The 14,389-nt window shown below is 42.0% G+C and overlaps 1 protein-coding gene across 9 annotated transcripts in view; it reads left to right on the top strand.

Moving 5' to 3' along the window:
- FAM13C (family with sequence similarity 13 member C) overlaps positions 1-14,389 on the top strand; it is a 126,011-nt gene that overhangs the window by 91,262 nt on the left and 20,360 nt on the right. For all 9 annotated transcript variants that reach the window (XM_053663996.1, XM_037139927.2, XM_037139926.2 and 6 more), the window contains 2 exons: positions 10,607-10,817; positions 11,935-12,070. In XM_053663996.1, the coding sequence (XP_053519971.1) occupies positions 10,607-10,817; positions 11,935-12,070 (347 nt within the window). The remainder of the gene's footprint in view (positions 1-10,606; positions 10,818-11,934; positions 12,071-14,389) is intronic.

Below are 14,389 nucleotides of genomic sequence, written 5' to 3'. Positions count from 1 at the left end.
TATAAGACTAAGCATAGTAATGCCTGTTCTGTCTGACCACAGGTAATTGATGGCACGGAGTTTGTAGCAAAAGCTGTCGCTGGAGATAATGGAAGGCTTATTACTAGAAATAATAATTCCTCAGAAGTACCTAATTAATTCTTTTATTCTAAAATCTTGATTTTTCAAGTTGAACTTTCCATTTTGGCAAGGGCTTTGCTGCTAATGTTGATTATCAGGCAGTGTTAATGTAGTGTATCTATTTACAGTCTGTAATTACTCCCTTGGTCTGTAGGTGTCTCCTAATGTTGAAGTTGAGGCAGAACAGTCAAAGAGGACCTTCTCTCTCAATTTTTAGACATTGTCCACCTGACCAGAAGTTCCCAATCACTTGGAAGTACTTACTATACTTACAGATGTCTGGGCTGCCAGTCTTAAAATGCAAAACTGAAATATAAAGATGAGGCCTAAACATTTCTAGGTTTGAAACCCTGCCCTGGTGATTCTCGGGTGCAGGGAGCTTCAGGAGCACTTTCTAGAACATGGTGACCCCTGAGGGTGCCAGGAAATGTGTTCTTGCTCCAGGTGCAGCTTATGATTGAACTTCTGGAAACAGGGAGTGTCTCAGGTACCCCACTAGATGAGTCTGACCATCCACATGACTTGATGCTTTATTCTTTCTAGCAGAGGCCTCAGATAGTCTTCGAAAGTCAGTAAGAGGTGGTCTCTATGAATTCAACCTCAGAAGTGCACAGAATTTCAATATCTTTTAGAAACTTTTTTCATTATGGGTCTATGTGTGTGTTATTTCTAAATCTTTCTTAAACCTTTTTATACTTTCAGTATGCAACACTGGTTGCTTTAAGTAAAAAGTGGCTCCTATTGTGAAAAATATCTGTTCTTTTTGTCCTAAATTGGTTGCTTTAAAAGCAGTGGCTTTCAAAAAGATCAACCAGGTTGGTTTTACCTGCCTTGGGGATATCGAGCAGTATCTAATATACTTGGAAGGTGGGTGGTGCTGGCATCTAGTGGGTAGAGGTCAAGGGTGCTACTGAATATCCTACAAGGCCCGGGGTGACCCCTTTCCCCCACTGTCCCAGTAAAGAATTATCTGGTCCAAAATGTCAATAGTTTCAAGGTTTAGAAGCATTACTTTAAAAGACTTTAAAGAACATCAGCATGAGCTAACAATGACCTCTTCATTTGCGCCTGGCCTTGCCACATGGATTTTCTCATTTTATCTTCAAAACAGTTCTATGAGGTAGGCGGCATTATTATCCGCAGATGAAAGATGAGCAAGTAAACTTGCAGGGTTAACGTGACCCGTTGAAGGTCCCACAGCTGCGGAGGTGTGGCAGTGGGAGGAAGGGCGAGGAGTCAGCCTTTTCCCCATTTGGACTCCGTAGTCTGCGTGCTTCACACGATGGTATTTTCCGTTCAGTCTAACAGGGAAGTCCCCATAGTCCTAATATTCTAGAATTTGACATTAAGCCCATAGTCAGCCTGTATATTGTCTACACAGCTAATGTGTTTTGGAAGTCTTTTTTTTTTTTTGTCTTTATCCATCCCTAGCCTGGTTGTGTCAGACTGGAGAGACCTGGATTTGTAGTGGATTATTAAGCTGTCGCAGCCCCTCTGCCCCGTAGTCATTTCAGCTCCTCTGATCTAAGCCGTCCCTGGGCCCGGTGCCTTTCTGGGTGTGCATTTACCTGACCTGCATAGTGTATTCCAGGTGGAGTCCAATAGAGTATTATTTGGAAATGTAGGCACCAGTGCTACACTTTTAGAAAATGATAATATTGGCAGAAATTGGGCAAAGTTTATAAGGAATCCCTGTATTATTTCTAACAACTTTATGTGAAACTACAATGATCTCTGTAAAAATTGAATGAGTGCCTAAAAAAATATTGGCTTGGGTGTTTTATAGAATAATTACAAAGTTTACATTTGTTGGATTGTTTTCCAAACTCTCCCTTGAGATGTTCACTATTTTCTTGACCTTTTTGTCATATCTGTGTATTCTGCAAAAACTTCAAAGAAATCTCATCTCCTACCAAATTAATAGTTTAGTGCTTATTATTTTTTAAGAGTAAATACATTAGTTTTCTCCAGCTGTGTTGCCTGCTGGCCCATAGGGAAGGTCATCTGCTACTATTAAGCCTTCTCATGGTCTGTGGCCTTTGTGTGTGGTTGCTTAGCATTTTACTCTTTGAAATACATCAACATCATCTGCAAACTCAGACTTATGACTCAACTTCCTCTTTGGTGTTATTTCTGAAATGTAAAATAAGATTAATTCAGGATGCATTTGCTAGTGTTAGTACTGACATGTTTGTCATAAAGATACTTAATTCATCCCTGCTCTTTGCTGCATGTTGTTAAGTAGATTCTGTATCCATTACAAAACATTTAGCCCAATCATCATTTGGTTTTGTTTTTAAACAAATTTTGATATGAAAAACATGCCATAGACCTCTTGAAAGCCTAAGTAAAGTATATGCTTTGGTTCTGCCTTATGCAGAAACATAGTTCTTTGCAGAATTTGATGCATTAGTTGGGTGCTTTTGGACAGGTTATTTGATCTCTGTTTTAGTTTCCTTTTCTTTACAATGGGAAAAAAGGATAGTATCTATTTCTCGGGACTGTTGTGAGAATGATGTAGCTAAATGTGCACGAGGCTCTTAGAATAATCCCCATGGTAAATGCTCAATAAATGTCAGCTATCATTATTTAAAAAGCTGGGTGCTTTTGCAATATTCAGACTTTATGTTGCCTTTCCTCCAGTTGATACTGCTTATATCCGTCTTTAAAAATCTCATCTATCATAATATCCAACAACTTTCAAGGTGTCTATATGCCATTAATACTGTTTACTCCCTACGTCCCCTCTAGAGTCTTGCATATGATTGACATTATACTAATTCCCTTACGCAAAAGGTATTTATAACAGCAATAATCTATACAGCTGATGGCTGAATAATTACCTCCTATTACAGTTGAAACTATATCTATTACCATAAAATCTATCCTGTGCTAAAACTATGACATAACTTGGCTGGCAAAGCTGTTTATTACTAATAAATTTTTCCCTGATGCTTTTATAACTATCTTCATAGTCTCTGAAAGAGGGAGCTTCAGATAAACTGCTTGTTTTCCAAGCAAAAGTATTTTTAAATGATTTCAAAATTCATTGGTGACAATATAATTCACCAACGCTGTTTCCATAACCGCCTTTGCCTTATTGGGAAGGAATAAGTCAGTCCTACAGCTGAAACTTCCAGGTGATTACCTTTAAAAAATTAAATTCACTTTTTAAGGCAGGCCAAGAATTGTGGTAACGTGCATATTTCCATCTTCCTCACTACAATTCTTTAGAAGTTAGGATTCTGAGTTTGACAAGGTTTGCCCGGCCAAGGACCTAACAGCGGTGAGCAAGCAGCATCTCAGACCAAGCCTGGGGCTCCGACTCAACAGCCTGGGCTTTTAACAAACAGGCTTATAGTTGTGCTATTTTCTTTAATTAATAGATTTTATTTTTAAGAACAGTTTCAGGTTTTTCAAATGCCGAGCAAGCAGTACCGAGAGTTGTCACATACTCATTCCCCCTGCACATAGTTCCCACATGTTTCATAGCCATTTTCAACCTTTCTTTCTGGTTATTCACCCTTCCATGCTTATGAAGAGCACAGTGTGGAGGTGACCAGATGGAACGCCTAGACAGCTGCTTGGTGTCAGACACTTCTCCAGCCACCCCCTTCCCCTGCCCTGCTGGTCCACGGTGCACAACCGCTCCTGCCTCTTCCGACTCCCCAACACTCTTACTTTTCTGTGCCTCGGTCTATCCGGACTGGCGGTACAGTATTTTTCTAATTGTTTCTAACTGAAGTTGGACCCTAGGAAAGGTACAGCCCCCATTGAAGGTTGGAATTTTTTTCATTAGTCTTTCTATTTGCGTCGTATGTTTAATTTTCCTTCTGCAGAATATATCAGCTCATAAATGAAAACTGTCTTTTGAAAAATGGCTCTTGTTATCTTAACAACACATTTTTATCAGTGTACCCCTGATCAGTGGTGCATGAATCAGCTAGAAGACCTGGGGAGGCTGAAAGGTATCAGCATCCCAGCACCCCTCTTTCTCAGTATGTCCCCCACGAGGGCACTGCGGAATCATGGGCACTGTCGGCGATGATGCTTGGTCTTTTCCCAGCTCCACTGCTCAGGCAGAGCTCTGTCGCCTGAGCACGTGGCTCCATTTTTGTGAAACAGAAGCAAAAAAAACAACAACCAGTTTTCAGAGATCAGACAGTGTTCATTGGCCATTTCCCTTGGGTGTTTCCCAACTGTTTTTTGACATTGTGCATAGCGACAGAGGCATAATCAGAGGAAACTGAAAAGATGTATCTAGTCATTTTGGTAGGTTTCCCTAGAAGGTTATTTCTCCTTTCCTCCCCAAATTAGGCATTTGGTTTGGTGCCGTACAGAAACTGCCACTAAAAATATGAATTATCTCTGCCTGAGCTGTTCTACAAAACAATGCAAAGAATGGACTTCTTCCCTAGTCCAGGAGTGCTCACACGTGCCCTCAGCCTGAGTCATGTTCCCACAGCCCACAGTATGGTTCTAATTTAGGGTAAAGGCATGACTTAAGACCTCAGTCTTCCACAGGCTAGAAGTTCATTCCATCACATGTTTCCTTGGGGTGAACTTGACCCTCTTTGCCCTGCCTCACCCTTCTTCTCAATCACCCCACCACCATGGCGTCTCTGTTTTTCTTCTTCCCCCACAGAATTCTGGCTGCTTCTCTTCTTCAAACTGTTTATATCCCCAAAAATTATATTGTAAACAATATGCAATGCAAATAATGTGATTTTTCTTTGTTTGGGCCTTTGGAGGTTATTTATTCCTTAGTCTTACTGTTGAGACAGTGAACATACTAAAAAGAAACTTTGTCTTTTATGAAAGTGTATATATTATTACTAGATTTTTAAAATAATCAGTTACAATGTACTCTGAAAATTTATGTATTCATCTATTTCTGCAATTAAAATATGTTTACTTGGTAAAAAGTGCTGTATGTGTTAGGTGTAATAGCAGTAGTGCACGAAAAAAATATTCCAAAATTATTCCCCTATAATTCTCTAGAAAACAGGAGTAATTGGATTAAAGTTATCTTCAGAACTAGTCAAAACCCCAACACCTAGATCTGTATTTACCAATGGAAATTTAATGACAAGATTACAACCAAAATTGCAGAGGCAAGGAACAAGTTTAAGTCTGAGCCAAGGCTTCCTGATCCATGTAGTTTTCTGGTTTTCAGGAGGGATTTTGGAATTTCTCATTGCTCAGCTAACCCAGTGCCCTAATCTATCGACTGGTCATTTTAATTAAGGTCAGTACATGGGCTCCTTCAAAATGAAAATGAGACTCACTGCCCCTACCTCACTCTAGAAGTGGGTTTTGAGGAAGTACATGCTGACCTTGAACCTTGACAGAGCCTGGAAAGGCTCTGTCTCCTGAGTTTCCTACCTACACATTCAGGGCCTGTAGGGCACCGCACCTGGATAATCCCAAATGCCTCTTAACTCAAAGCATCCAGAACTGAACTCGTCTTTCCCTCCCTTAGCAGGCTCCCCTCCTGAACTCACTACCTAGAGAAAAGATACCACCAAAAAATACAAAACAACAATGAACATTTATGGATAGTAGATTATGCCCTCTTCCTCAGGCACTGTTCTAAGCACTTAAGATTTCTTTATGTATTAAAATCTTCCTAAAATTTATAAGGTAGATACTGTTATCATTCTTACCTAAAACAGGACTCGGCATACAGTAGATGGTCAATAAACATTTGTTGAATGAATGAATTCCTATTATACTGATGGGAAAACTGTGATTGAAAACCATTGAGTAATGTGTCCCAGGTCACACAGAAGATGAAACTGGGATTCGAATCTAGGTGATTCTGAGCCTATAGGCTATGCTTTTATCTGTGATGGCAAACTACCTCCTGGGCTCTGCAAGGTGTCTGTCATAAAGCCCAGCCAGAGTGACAAACTTCCTGCCCCTGCAGCTCCCTGATGTTTCTGGTGGCCGTCCCCAGAAGCTGGCACACAGAAGCCTGTTTGAAATGCCAGCCTCCCACCACTCAGGAACTAGGTCAGCCTCACTAACCCGGAATCCCTCTTCAACTGTCCTCATTCCTACCCTGTCTATCCTAACCTCAGAGGTAGCTTCTCCTCTCTATGCAGTCTCTGAACAAGGAAGCTCTCTAGTTTCCCCAGGCTTACTTATTGGGTTAACTTCATGCTCACCTGTGTTCTCTGTTGTGACCTCACAGCTAACCCCTAGTGCCTGCAGGCACTCACACTCAGCATACTGTAAACCCAAATCATTGTATTTGCACCAGATGTTTGGGGGTTATTTCTTTTGTTTTTATGACCCCCTTTTGGGAGGCTGGCTGAAAATTCTGATGCTTGAGCCTCATGAGAATCATGCTTTTGGCTCACTTGGCTTTTAAAACCAACAAAGGTTGGCATTTGGCATTTTGGAATGCTACCTGGGAACCCACCATGATGAGCAAACCCAAGAGGACAAATTAACAAACCCACCAGGCTATGCCTAATTTATTGCTCAGTTAGATCTCAGCAGTCCATCTCAAATGACTGCAGGTAGAGATTTACTTAAATTTTGAAAGACTTTAAAAATTCACATTAGAAAAAGATATTTTTAAATCTGACTGGCTCACGTAACAGCTGTAATACAGCGTCTGGTTCTTCCTGGGGTTGCAGCCAGATCAGCCCTGCTCTCTTGGCCTTCACACACTAACGATGAGTATTTGTCTTCTCTACATTCCCCATTGCTCAGTGAGGGGGCTGCTGGAAACACTCTTTGGCTCTGGGGTCGGGACGTGGAGTCTTCTACCACAGGCACTAGCCACACCCTCCCTGAATGGAGTTAACGCAGGCACACCACTTTCCCTGCTGAATTTAAAATGAAGACCATAGTGCTACTAGCCTTGCGTGGTTGTTAGGAAGATTAAGCATATGCAGAACCTCCTATGACAAGTTCAAGGACATAGTGAGTCACTCCATAACTATTATTTATGGTTATTATTCTTATAAATAAGCACTGGTACTAGGGACAGTGTGCTGAGGGGCATGTCGGCTCTCATGTCAAATATTATCTCCATAGGGGCTCCTAGTGTAGTTGTGTCCAATAAGTTGTTCAGCTTTCTTACTTTGATGATATTAATTATTAACATGATGGTTCTCATGGTTATTTTATTTTGAGCGGTTTCCATGATTTATCTCAGTGTTTCGCCAAATGCATGTGCTATATAAAAGATGCATGGATGAAATGTAACTAGCATATCAAATTCATGATTTCTTGGCTGTCATGGCCTAAGGTGAAGCTGAAATTTTAAAAAGCTGTAGGTTGAAATTAGTCTGTCTAAAACACATAGTAAATATATAACTTTATATAATCTGTACTTTGATATACATATATAGTAAAAAGGGTTTGAGGATAGGATAAGAATCCATAGAAGATAGTTGTATTTCCTTTTATTCTCACTTAGTCTTATGAAACAGGCACCACTATTTCCTCCTTTTACAGGTGTAAGAACTGAGGTTTAAAGAGTCTAGAACTGTGATGTGTGTCTTAACAAGAGGTAGGCCCAGGATTCAAACTCGCCATCTTTGCTGTCTGTTGTGCCACCTCCAGGGTTGTTTCTCACTTCTTTTCTCAGGGAAGCTTATTTTCTCTTTAAAAAGTTTTAACATTAACTTTTATTGCTTTCCCTTCCAATAAAATGGAGACTTACTTGTTATAGAAATTTCAAAAAATACAAAGAAGGAAAAAGAAGTAAAGCACTTTTTTTATTGTTATAAGAACACTTATATGAGATCCACGCTTCTAACACCTTTAACCGTATGCTACGGTATTGTCAACTACGGTATTGTCAACTACAGGCAAGAGGCACAGCAGATCTTTCCCTTTTCTACCACGGCCCTGCACGAGGGGTTAACCAAGGACATTGAGAGGGGTCTGAGAACCTGCAGGAGCCCCGCAAGAGGGGGCGGGCCTGCCGAGACTCCTAGTTCCTAGACTGTTTTCTCTAGACCACATTGCATTGTACGCTGGGCCCTGGCAAGCCGTTCCTGTCTTTGGAAGAAAAAGTAATGTGTCCCCAGAGAACCATCAGAGGCCATCCAGGTTAATACTGCCATAAGTAAGCTTCTCCCTACTGGGGAGCAGGGCCTGTGAGTGCTGGCTGGCCCCGGGCTCTGTTCCCGGGATGGCAGCCGTGATGGCTGGCTCTGAAGCGGCTCTGGCCTTTCCCGAACAAGGAGCTCGGCAATTCTGTCTACACAGATGCGCACACCTAGACAGGCACCAGCTGATTCAGTGAAGGCCTTTTCAACCCAAATGCTAAGTTTGGGCAAAGATCTGGGGTACCACCAAATTATGAGGTTTCGATTCTTTGTTGGGTTTCAACTGGTCACTTTGAAATCTTTCTGGCTCACTGCTTCCTTCAGTGGTGAGTTGGAAGGAGAAGGACCTGGACATTAATTCGGCAGCACTGGTAAATTATTAGAGGACCAGAGGAAACAGACACCATGTAAATTACAGTTACTATTGTAGTGCAGTGAAAAAAAGAGCTGTTCACCATAATCTGTGATTCTTTGAAGTTGCATTTTAGGACTCTGGGTTTCAGAAGCTGAGCCCTTTTCTTACCTCTCCTTCAGTCTGTGGTGGGGAACTCGAGTGCCTTCCTTTGGGCATTTCAAAGCAGCACCAGGCACCCCTGTCCGTTTTGACTCTGGGTCCACAGCAGAGATGAACGGTTGAAGGCCTCAGGCCTTTCCCGCTTCAACAAACATGTGCCAGTCCCAGGGTCTTGCTAAGAATTCCTTTCTTCCTCACAGCATTATCACAAGGTACTGCCCAGAACAGGTAATATGAATAAAACGTATTTCTTATTAGATGGTCTAAGCCTGTTCGTTTAAGAAAAGGATTTGATAAGGAATGTTCATGCCTCCTAGTAGGTTTTGAAGGTGATTTTTAATGTACGCTATTATTTTTTTGGTTAGTAACCCTCCTGTTACACCCCAGGGCTCCTGCTACAGCCGCGTTGTTTTCTGGGTAAATTGTCCTGAGCAAGCACGCTGCCTGTGGTGAGTTGTGCCAGTCACAGCAGCACACCTTGCCTGTGGGTCTGGGCCCTGGCATTCTTCAGGCTCCAGCTCCTCCCCAGCTCTCGTCCCGTCCAGCCTCAGCCACTGGCACAAAAATGCTGTCAGTGAGTTTCAAAGGTGCAGCAGGAGGTGTTATCCACCCTCACAGCCTGCAGTCCAACAGGGAAGAAGCCAAGTGAAAACACACTAATCAGACCTTTGATGCTACACAAAGCAAATTGCATTTCAAGCTTTAGAGAACACGGAGTCATTCTAAACCTGATTAAGATTCATCTGGCACCACATTGTGATCAATGTTTATTTTGGAAAAGTGGATTGTCATTATTTTCAGTGTCTTCTTTATTCACCCAGAAAATCTTTGTTTTCCTCTTCTTTGGGATAGTAGGTGTAAGAGAAGGCCTTGGTTGTCCCGACTTGTTTGCTGGGCAGAACTGAGAAGGAGTTTGTTTTGGCTGCTTCTTGAATAATTCTGTACCGAGGCTTGTGATGAGACAGACTCTCATCCTGGCCATCCTGACGCAGTGCCCTAACGCTCCTCACTGTACTTGTCCTCACTTCTGTAGCTAGCATGGGTTGCTCACTTCTGGACCGACCCTGGCGTGGGCAGCTAAGGAGCTCATTTAAAAAAGGAATGAATGACCACACTGAGAATTTAGGCACCGGGCTGCCTAAGCAGAGGGTTTGGAGCAGGTTTTGTTCTTGTTTTTTATTTTGTCCAAAATGCAATGCTATATGAAATTTTGGAGAAGGAACAGAATCATTCTGAATGTTAACATGCTTTGTGGTTGCTATGTATTAGAGCTTCTTTTGATCTTTTAGTGTATTTTTTGTATACCTAAATCTATGCTTTTTTATGTTAATGGAATCATTCCTGTTTTGTTTTGAAATCCGTGCTTTGAATTTAGCGTATTTTGAACATCACTCTGTGTTGATAAGCATAGTTCTGCATCATTTTTAATGACTGCTGAATGATTTCCTGCCTGGGGATTCCTCTCCTCTCTTGTTTGCTCCTCTCTTCCTTCACTGGAGATGGTATTGTCCCTTTTCTTCTTCAGAACCTAACATTTTTTGGTTCCAGCTTCATGTTATTGTTGTCCTTTTTTCACTAAGCATTTTGTAATTCGCCCTCCAATGTTTAAAAATAATATGAAATAAAGAGAAGATGTTTGTAGTTGTGGGCTATGCTGACTTTATAACTGACACCCAAATAATTCGTGTTTCCATTTCTTTGTTGTCGGTGGCTTTGTAATATTTTTTCTCATGGTTCTGTGAAAACAAACATGACAGTATTTTGAAAGCCTTTCATATCCCCAGAAGGAGGAAATGACAAAGAGGCAAGATAATGAATGCTGATGGTTCTTATTTAGGACTAGGACAGTCTCAAGCCCTCTGTCATGTCTAAACCCTGGTGATTTATCTTGTTTCCTCAGACCCTGTGCCAGTCTACAGAGACGGACCGAGTGAAGCAGACAGTGCCCCAGAAGACCTTCAGTCTTTTGGGACCAGCCGGCTGCTCTATCACATCACTGACGGTGACAACCCACTGCTGTCCCCTCGATGCTCCATCTTCAGCCAAAGCCAGAGATTCAACTTAGACCCCGAATCAGCCCCTTCTCCACCCAGCACTCAGCAGTTTATGATGTGAGAAAACCTTGTTTTGTTGTTTTCATTTTATATAAGTGTTTAAAGAACTTCCTTTACAAACTACAGTGAAGTGTGTCTGAAATGGTGCAAATGTGCCTACCAAATGCAACTGGGACACCTGAACAATAAATGGCAAAAATCGGTGTATTTTCTAAGTGGGAGTGCTGTTTCTAGCCTTCTTAGCGCAGGAGAAAATGGTCACCAGATACCGGCCACCACCCCAGGGCTTGCATGACTGAATATTTTTGGTGAAATGCCCAGGTACTTAAATATATGTGTGTGCAAATAGCAGGAGTATCATTCTTCATGAGTTCAATATTCTTTCCACATCCAACAGTGGCTTCAGTGGATGGATTGTGGCAGCACTTAGTTGTCCATCTTTATTTCTTCTTAAATTCTAGAAAAGTAGGGGCTTAAAATAGCTGCCTCCCCAAGAAAAAGTATGCAACTGTGTGTTCTCTCCTTTTTTTCAAGTTCCACAAATAATTTTGATTCATAGCTAAAATGAGAGTCCCTTGGCTAAAATACATTCAGGAAAATCTGTAGTATCTCCTTAATAATTTCAGCTGCTATTCATTAATTTATTCAAACCTGAGTCCATGTGCTATATACTGATAGGCTCGAGAGAGTCAGCAAATTCTCGCTGTTGTAAAGTGTGTGTCATGTGAGAGGGTGGATGCATTTTCTGGAGGTGGGGCCCATTCCATTCATCAAATTTGGAAAGGCTCTGTATGTCAGAAAAAGTTAACTACTCATCTAAATCTTCCTTGAAAATGTTAGTAGATGTGGTTCATGTGCTCTACTGGGGATCATGCTACAACAGGGCTGTCTCCTTTTAGTCTCAAATTGGTTTCCTCTAAGCTTTAGGAAATGTGTTTCCTGGACTGATATTCCGACATTTGTTCATTGAAGTCCCTGATGACGTTTGCCCATAATGTTGTGCTGTGATCAGGGGTCTCCATTAATGAGCAGTTACTGTGGTAGACTCATCAAATGATGCACTGCCCTCTGGACCGCTCTGGTAACCCAGGAAGCTTGGCTTGTAGAGCAGCAGCAGCATTTACTGGAAGACCATTGTGTTTGATCATTCTCTCCCTCCCTGCAATCCTGGCAGGCCCCGAAGTTCTTCCCGGAGTGGTTGTGGGAGCAAGGAGCCGCAGACCATTGCCCAGCTTACCAAGCACATCCAGAGCCTCAAGCGGAAAATCCGGAAATTTGAAGAAAAATTTGAACAAGAAAAGAAATACCGGGTAAGGACTGTGGGGCTTAAAATATGAGCATGGACTGTGTCAAGAGATACATTGGCTTTTCCTTTTTGAGTACTCCTCTGCATCAGAGACAGCTCCATTTCCATTGGCCAACCCACTGGAGATTGAGTGCCCGTCTTGGGCCTGTCTCGTTTTCACACGCTGTAAGCTGCCATCTCCTAGGAAGTCTCCTAGCAACTCATTACGACTCTTTTTCCAAACTGATGTGATTATTGATCCCCCTCTTCCTTTTTTCCTTAAGGAACCCCACTATCACTAGTGTTCCTAAAACTTAAATTTTGAAAAGCTTTTCGATTATGTTCTTATTTTTCTTTAACCTTCCCATCTGCATTTTCTTAAGAACCTGTTAACGACCCAAAGGACAGAATCTCTAATTGCAGAATGAATGAGGGAGAGAGTTTTCTTTGACATTAAAGTACTTCCTGGTTGATGGATGGGGAACCTCTCAAGTGACATCTGTTTGGGCCACTCATGGAAACACATCCTGACCCCTCCTTTCCCATCAGAGAGACACTGGCTTCGTGCTGGTGCCGCAATGTTACAATCATGAGCCTTTTCTTACATAAGAAACAGTAAAGTCAGAGGTAAGTGTCTCGATAGCCACTGCTGGTTTCATTTATTTTCTTTGGTGGTGACCATGTCACAGAGAAAAATAATGTTCGTGTGGAACTGCACAAAGATACTGGGTCTTTGGCAGAGGGCCCAGAACAGCTTGTTATTAGAATAAAAGAGAACAAGGAATAATGCCTCATACATCCTGAAATATTTAAAGGCTCACTGAGCACTTGGTAGGGGGGTAATCGGCAGGTCCCTGTGAATGTAGGATGTTCTGGGAGGGAGGCAAGAGCTGGTAACGAACCACTCTCCTGTTCTGTCTTGTATTTCCCACAGTGGTTTTACATTTACTAAAGGCATGGATTGTAGCTTTGCAAAATGGAAAAAAAATCAGATTGACTTTCAGGACAGCCTAACTCAGGATGTTAAAGATTATTCTCTTCTTTGAAGTCAGGGAGTCACAGCTACTACTATTTTCTTTACGGAGCGGAGGGGTGCGCTACAGCCTGGGGGGACAGGTAAGGCAAGTGAGGCCCAGGAAGGCTTATGACTTGCCTAAGGTAGTTTTGTTCTGTCAGTTCAGGCTTGGGTGGTAGATTAAGTCTGAGTGGGTTTTACAATGGAGGAGTGGAAGTAAAATTCATGAGCATCCACGTTTTGAAGCACCAGGTATTCTAGAGAAGCTGACTTTCCCTGTTTGCTGTGAGAATGTTATTGGATCCGCGAGGCTCTCGTTTTGGAAACTGCTGAGTGACAAGTTCAGGTTCCGTTCCCAGGGCCTGTGAACTGTGCTCTCTTGGCAGTTCTTGAATCAGGCTGATCTGGATTGAAGCCCAGCACAGCCACGTAGGCACTTGTGACTTTGGATTTGTTTTTTTACCTTTCTGAGTCTTAGTTTATCCATCTGTATAGCAGAATTAATATCAGTAGTGACTTCAGAAGTTTGTGAGTGTTAAATAAGAGAGTGCACACGTAAAGCTTATTACAGTGTTTAGAGTAAAGGAAGTAAGTGGTTTTGGGTGTTACCAACTTCCGAATGTATTTAAGTGACATCTGAACAGGCTAAACCTTGGCAGCCCCTGCTCGTCAGAAATTGAAGGTGTAAAAGGCGAACTAAAAGGACAGCTAGATCAGGAGTGGAAACATAGAAATGAAGATCTCAAGGAGGGTTAGCAACAGGGGAGTGGGAGGAAGAGAAGTGGGGAGAAGGTTCAGAAAATAAGTAGCATAGACAGTAGATAGAAAATAGATGGGGGGGCAAGAATGGTATGGGAAATATAGAATCTAAAGAACTTGAGACACATGGTCATAAACTAAAGGGGGGTAATGGTGGGTTGGGGGGGTAGGGTGGAGGGGAATGAAGGGGGGAATAGAACAACTGTAACAGCATAATCAATAAAAATAAATAATTTTTAAAAAATTTTTAAAAAAAGAAAAAGAAATTGAAGGAGAATTTTACATGTTAGAGCTCTACTTTCCTCTATGCGACCACAAGCCCTGTGGCTTTTTCTCAACTAGAACTATCTAGAACCTGCCTATTTTTTAAGAGAATTTCTCCTAGCACCCCCCTGCCTTTGTCTAGAGAACCTTTAGAAGCAGAGCAGACACATGTTTACACACTTAAACACTCACACATGCAGATGGCGATCCAGGTGCAGTAGGGCCAGGAGGCTTCACAGTCACCCCTGCTTCCGTGTCTAGTCTTTGGAGTAATCAGAACCTGCCATGTCTCAGGAAACAGGGCTT

Source organism: Artibeus jamaicensis, unplaced genomic scaffold (genome assembly GCF_021234435.1).
Source record: "Artibeus jamaicensis isolate MK-2021 breed Jamaican fruit bat unplaced genomic scaffold, CSHL_Jam_final contig_332, whole genome shotgun sequence".
Lineage (NCBI taxonomy): Eukaryota > Metazoa > Chordata > Mammalia > Chiroptera > Phyllostomidae > Artibeus > Artibeus jamaicensis.
Note: the sequence above shows the minus strand (reverse complement) of the source record. Positions and strands in the feature narration are given on the sequence as shown.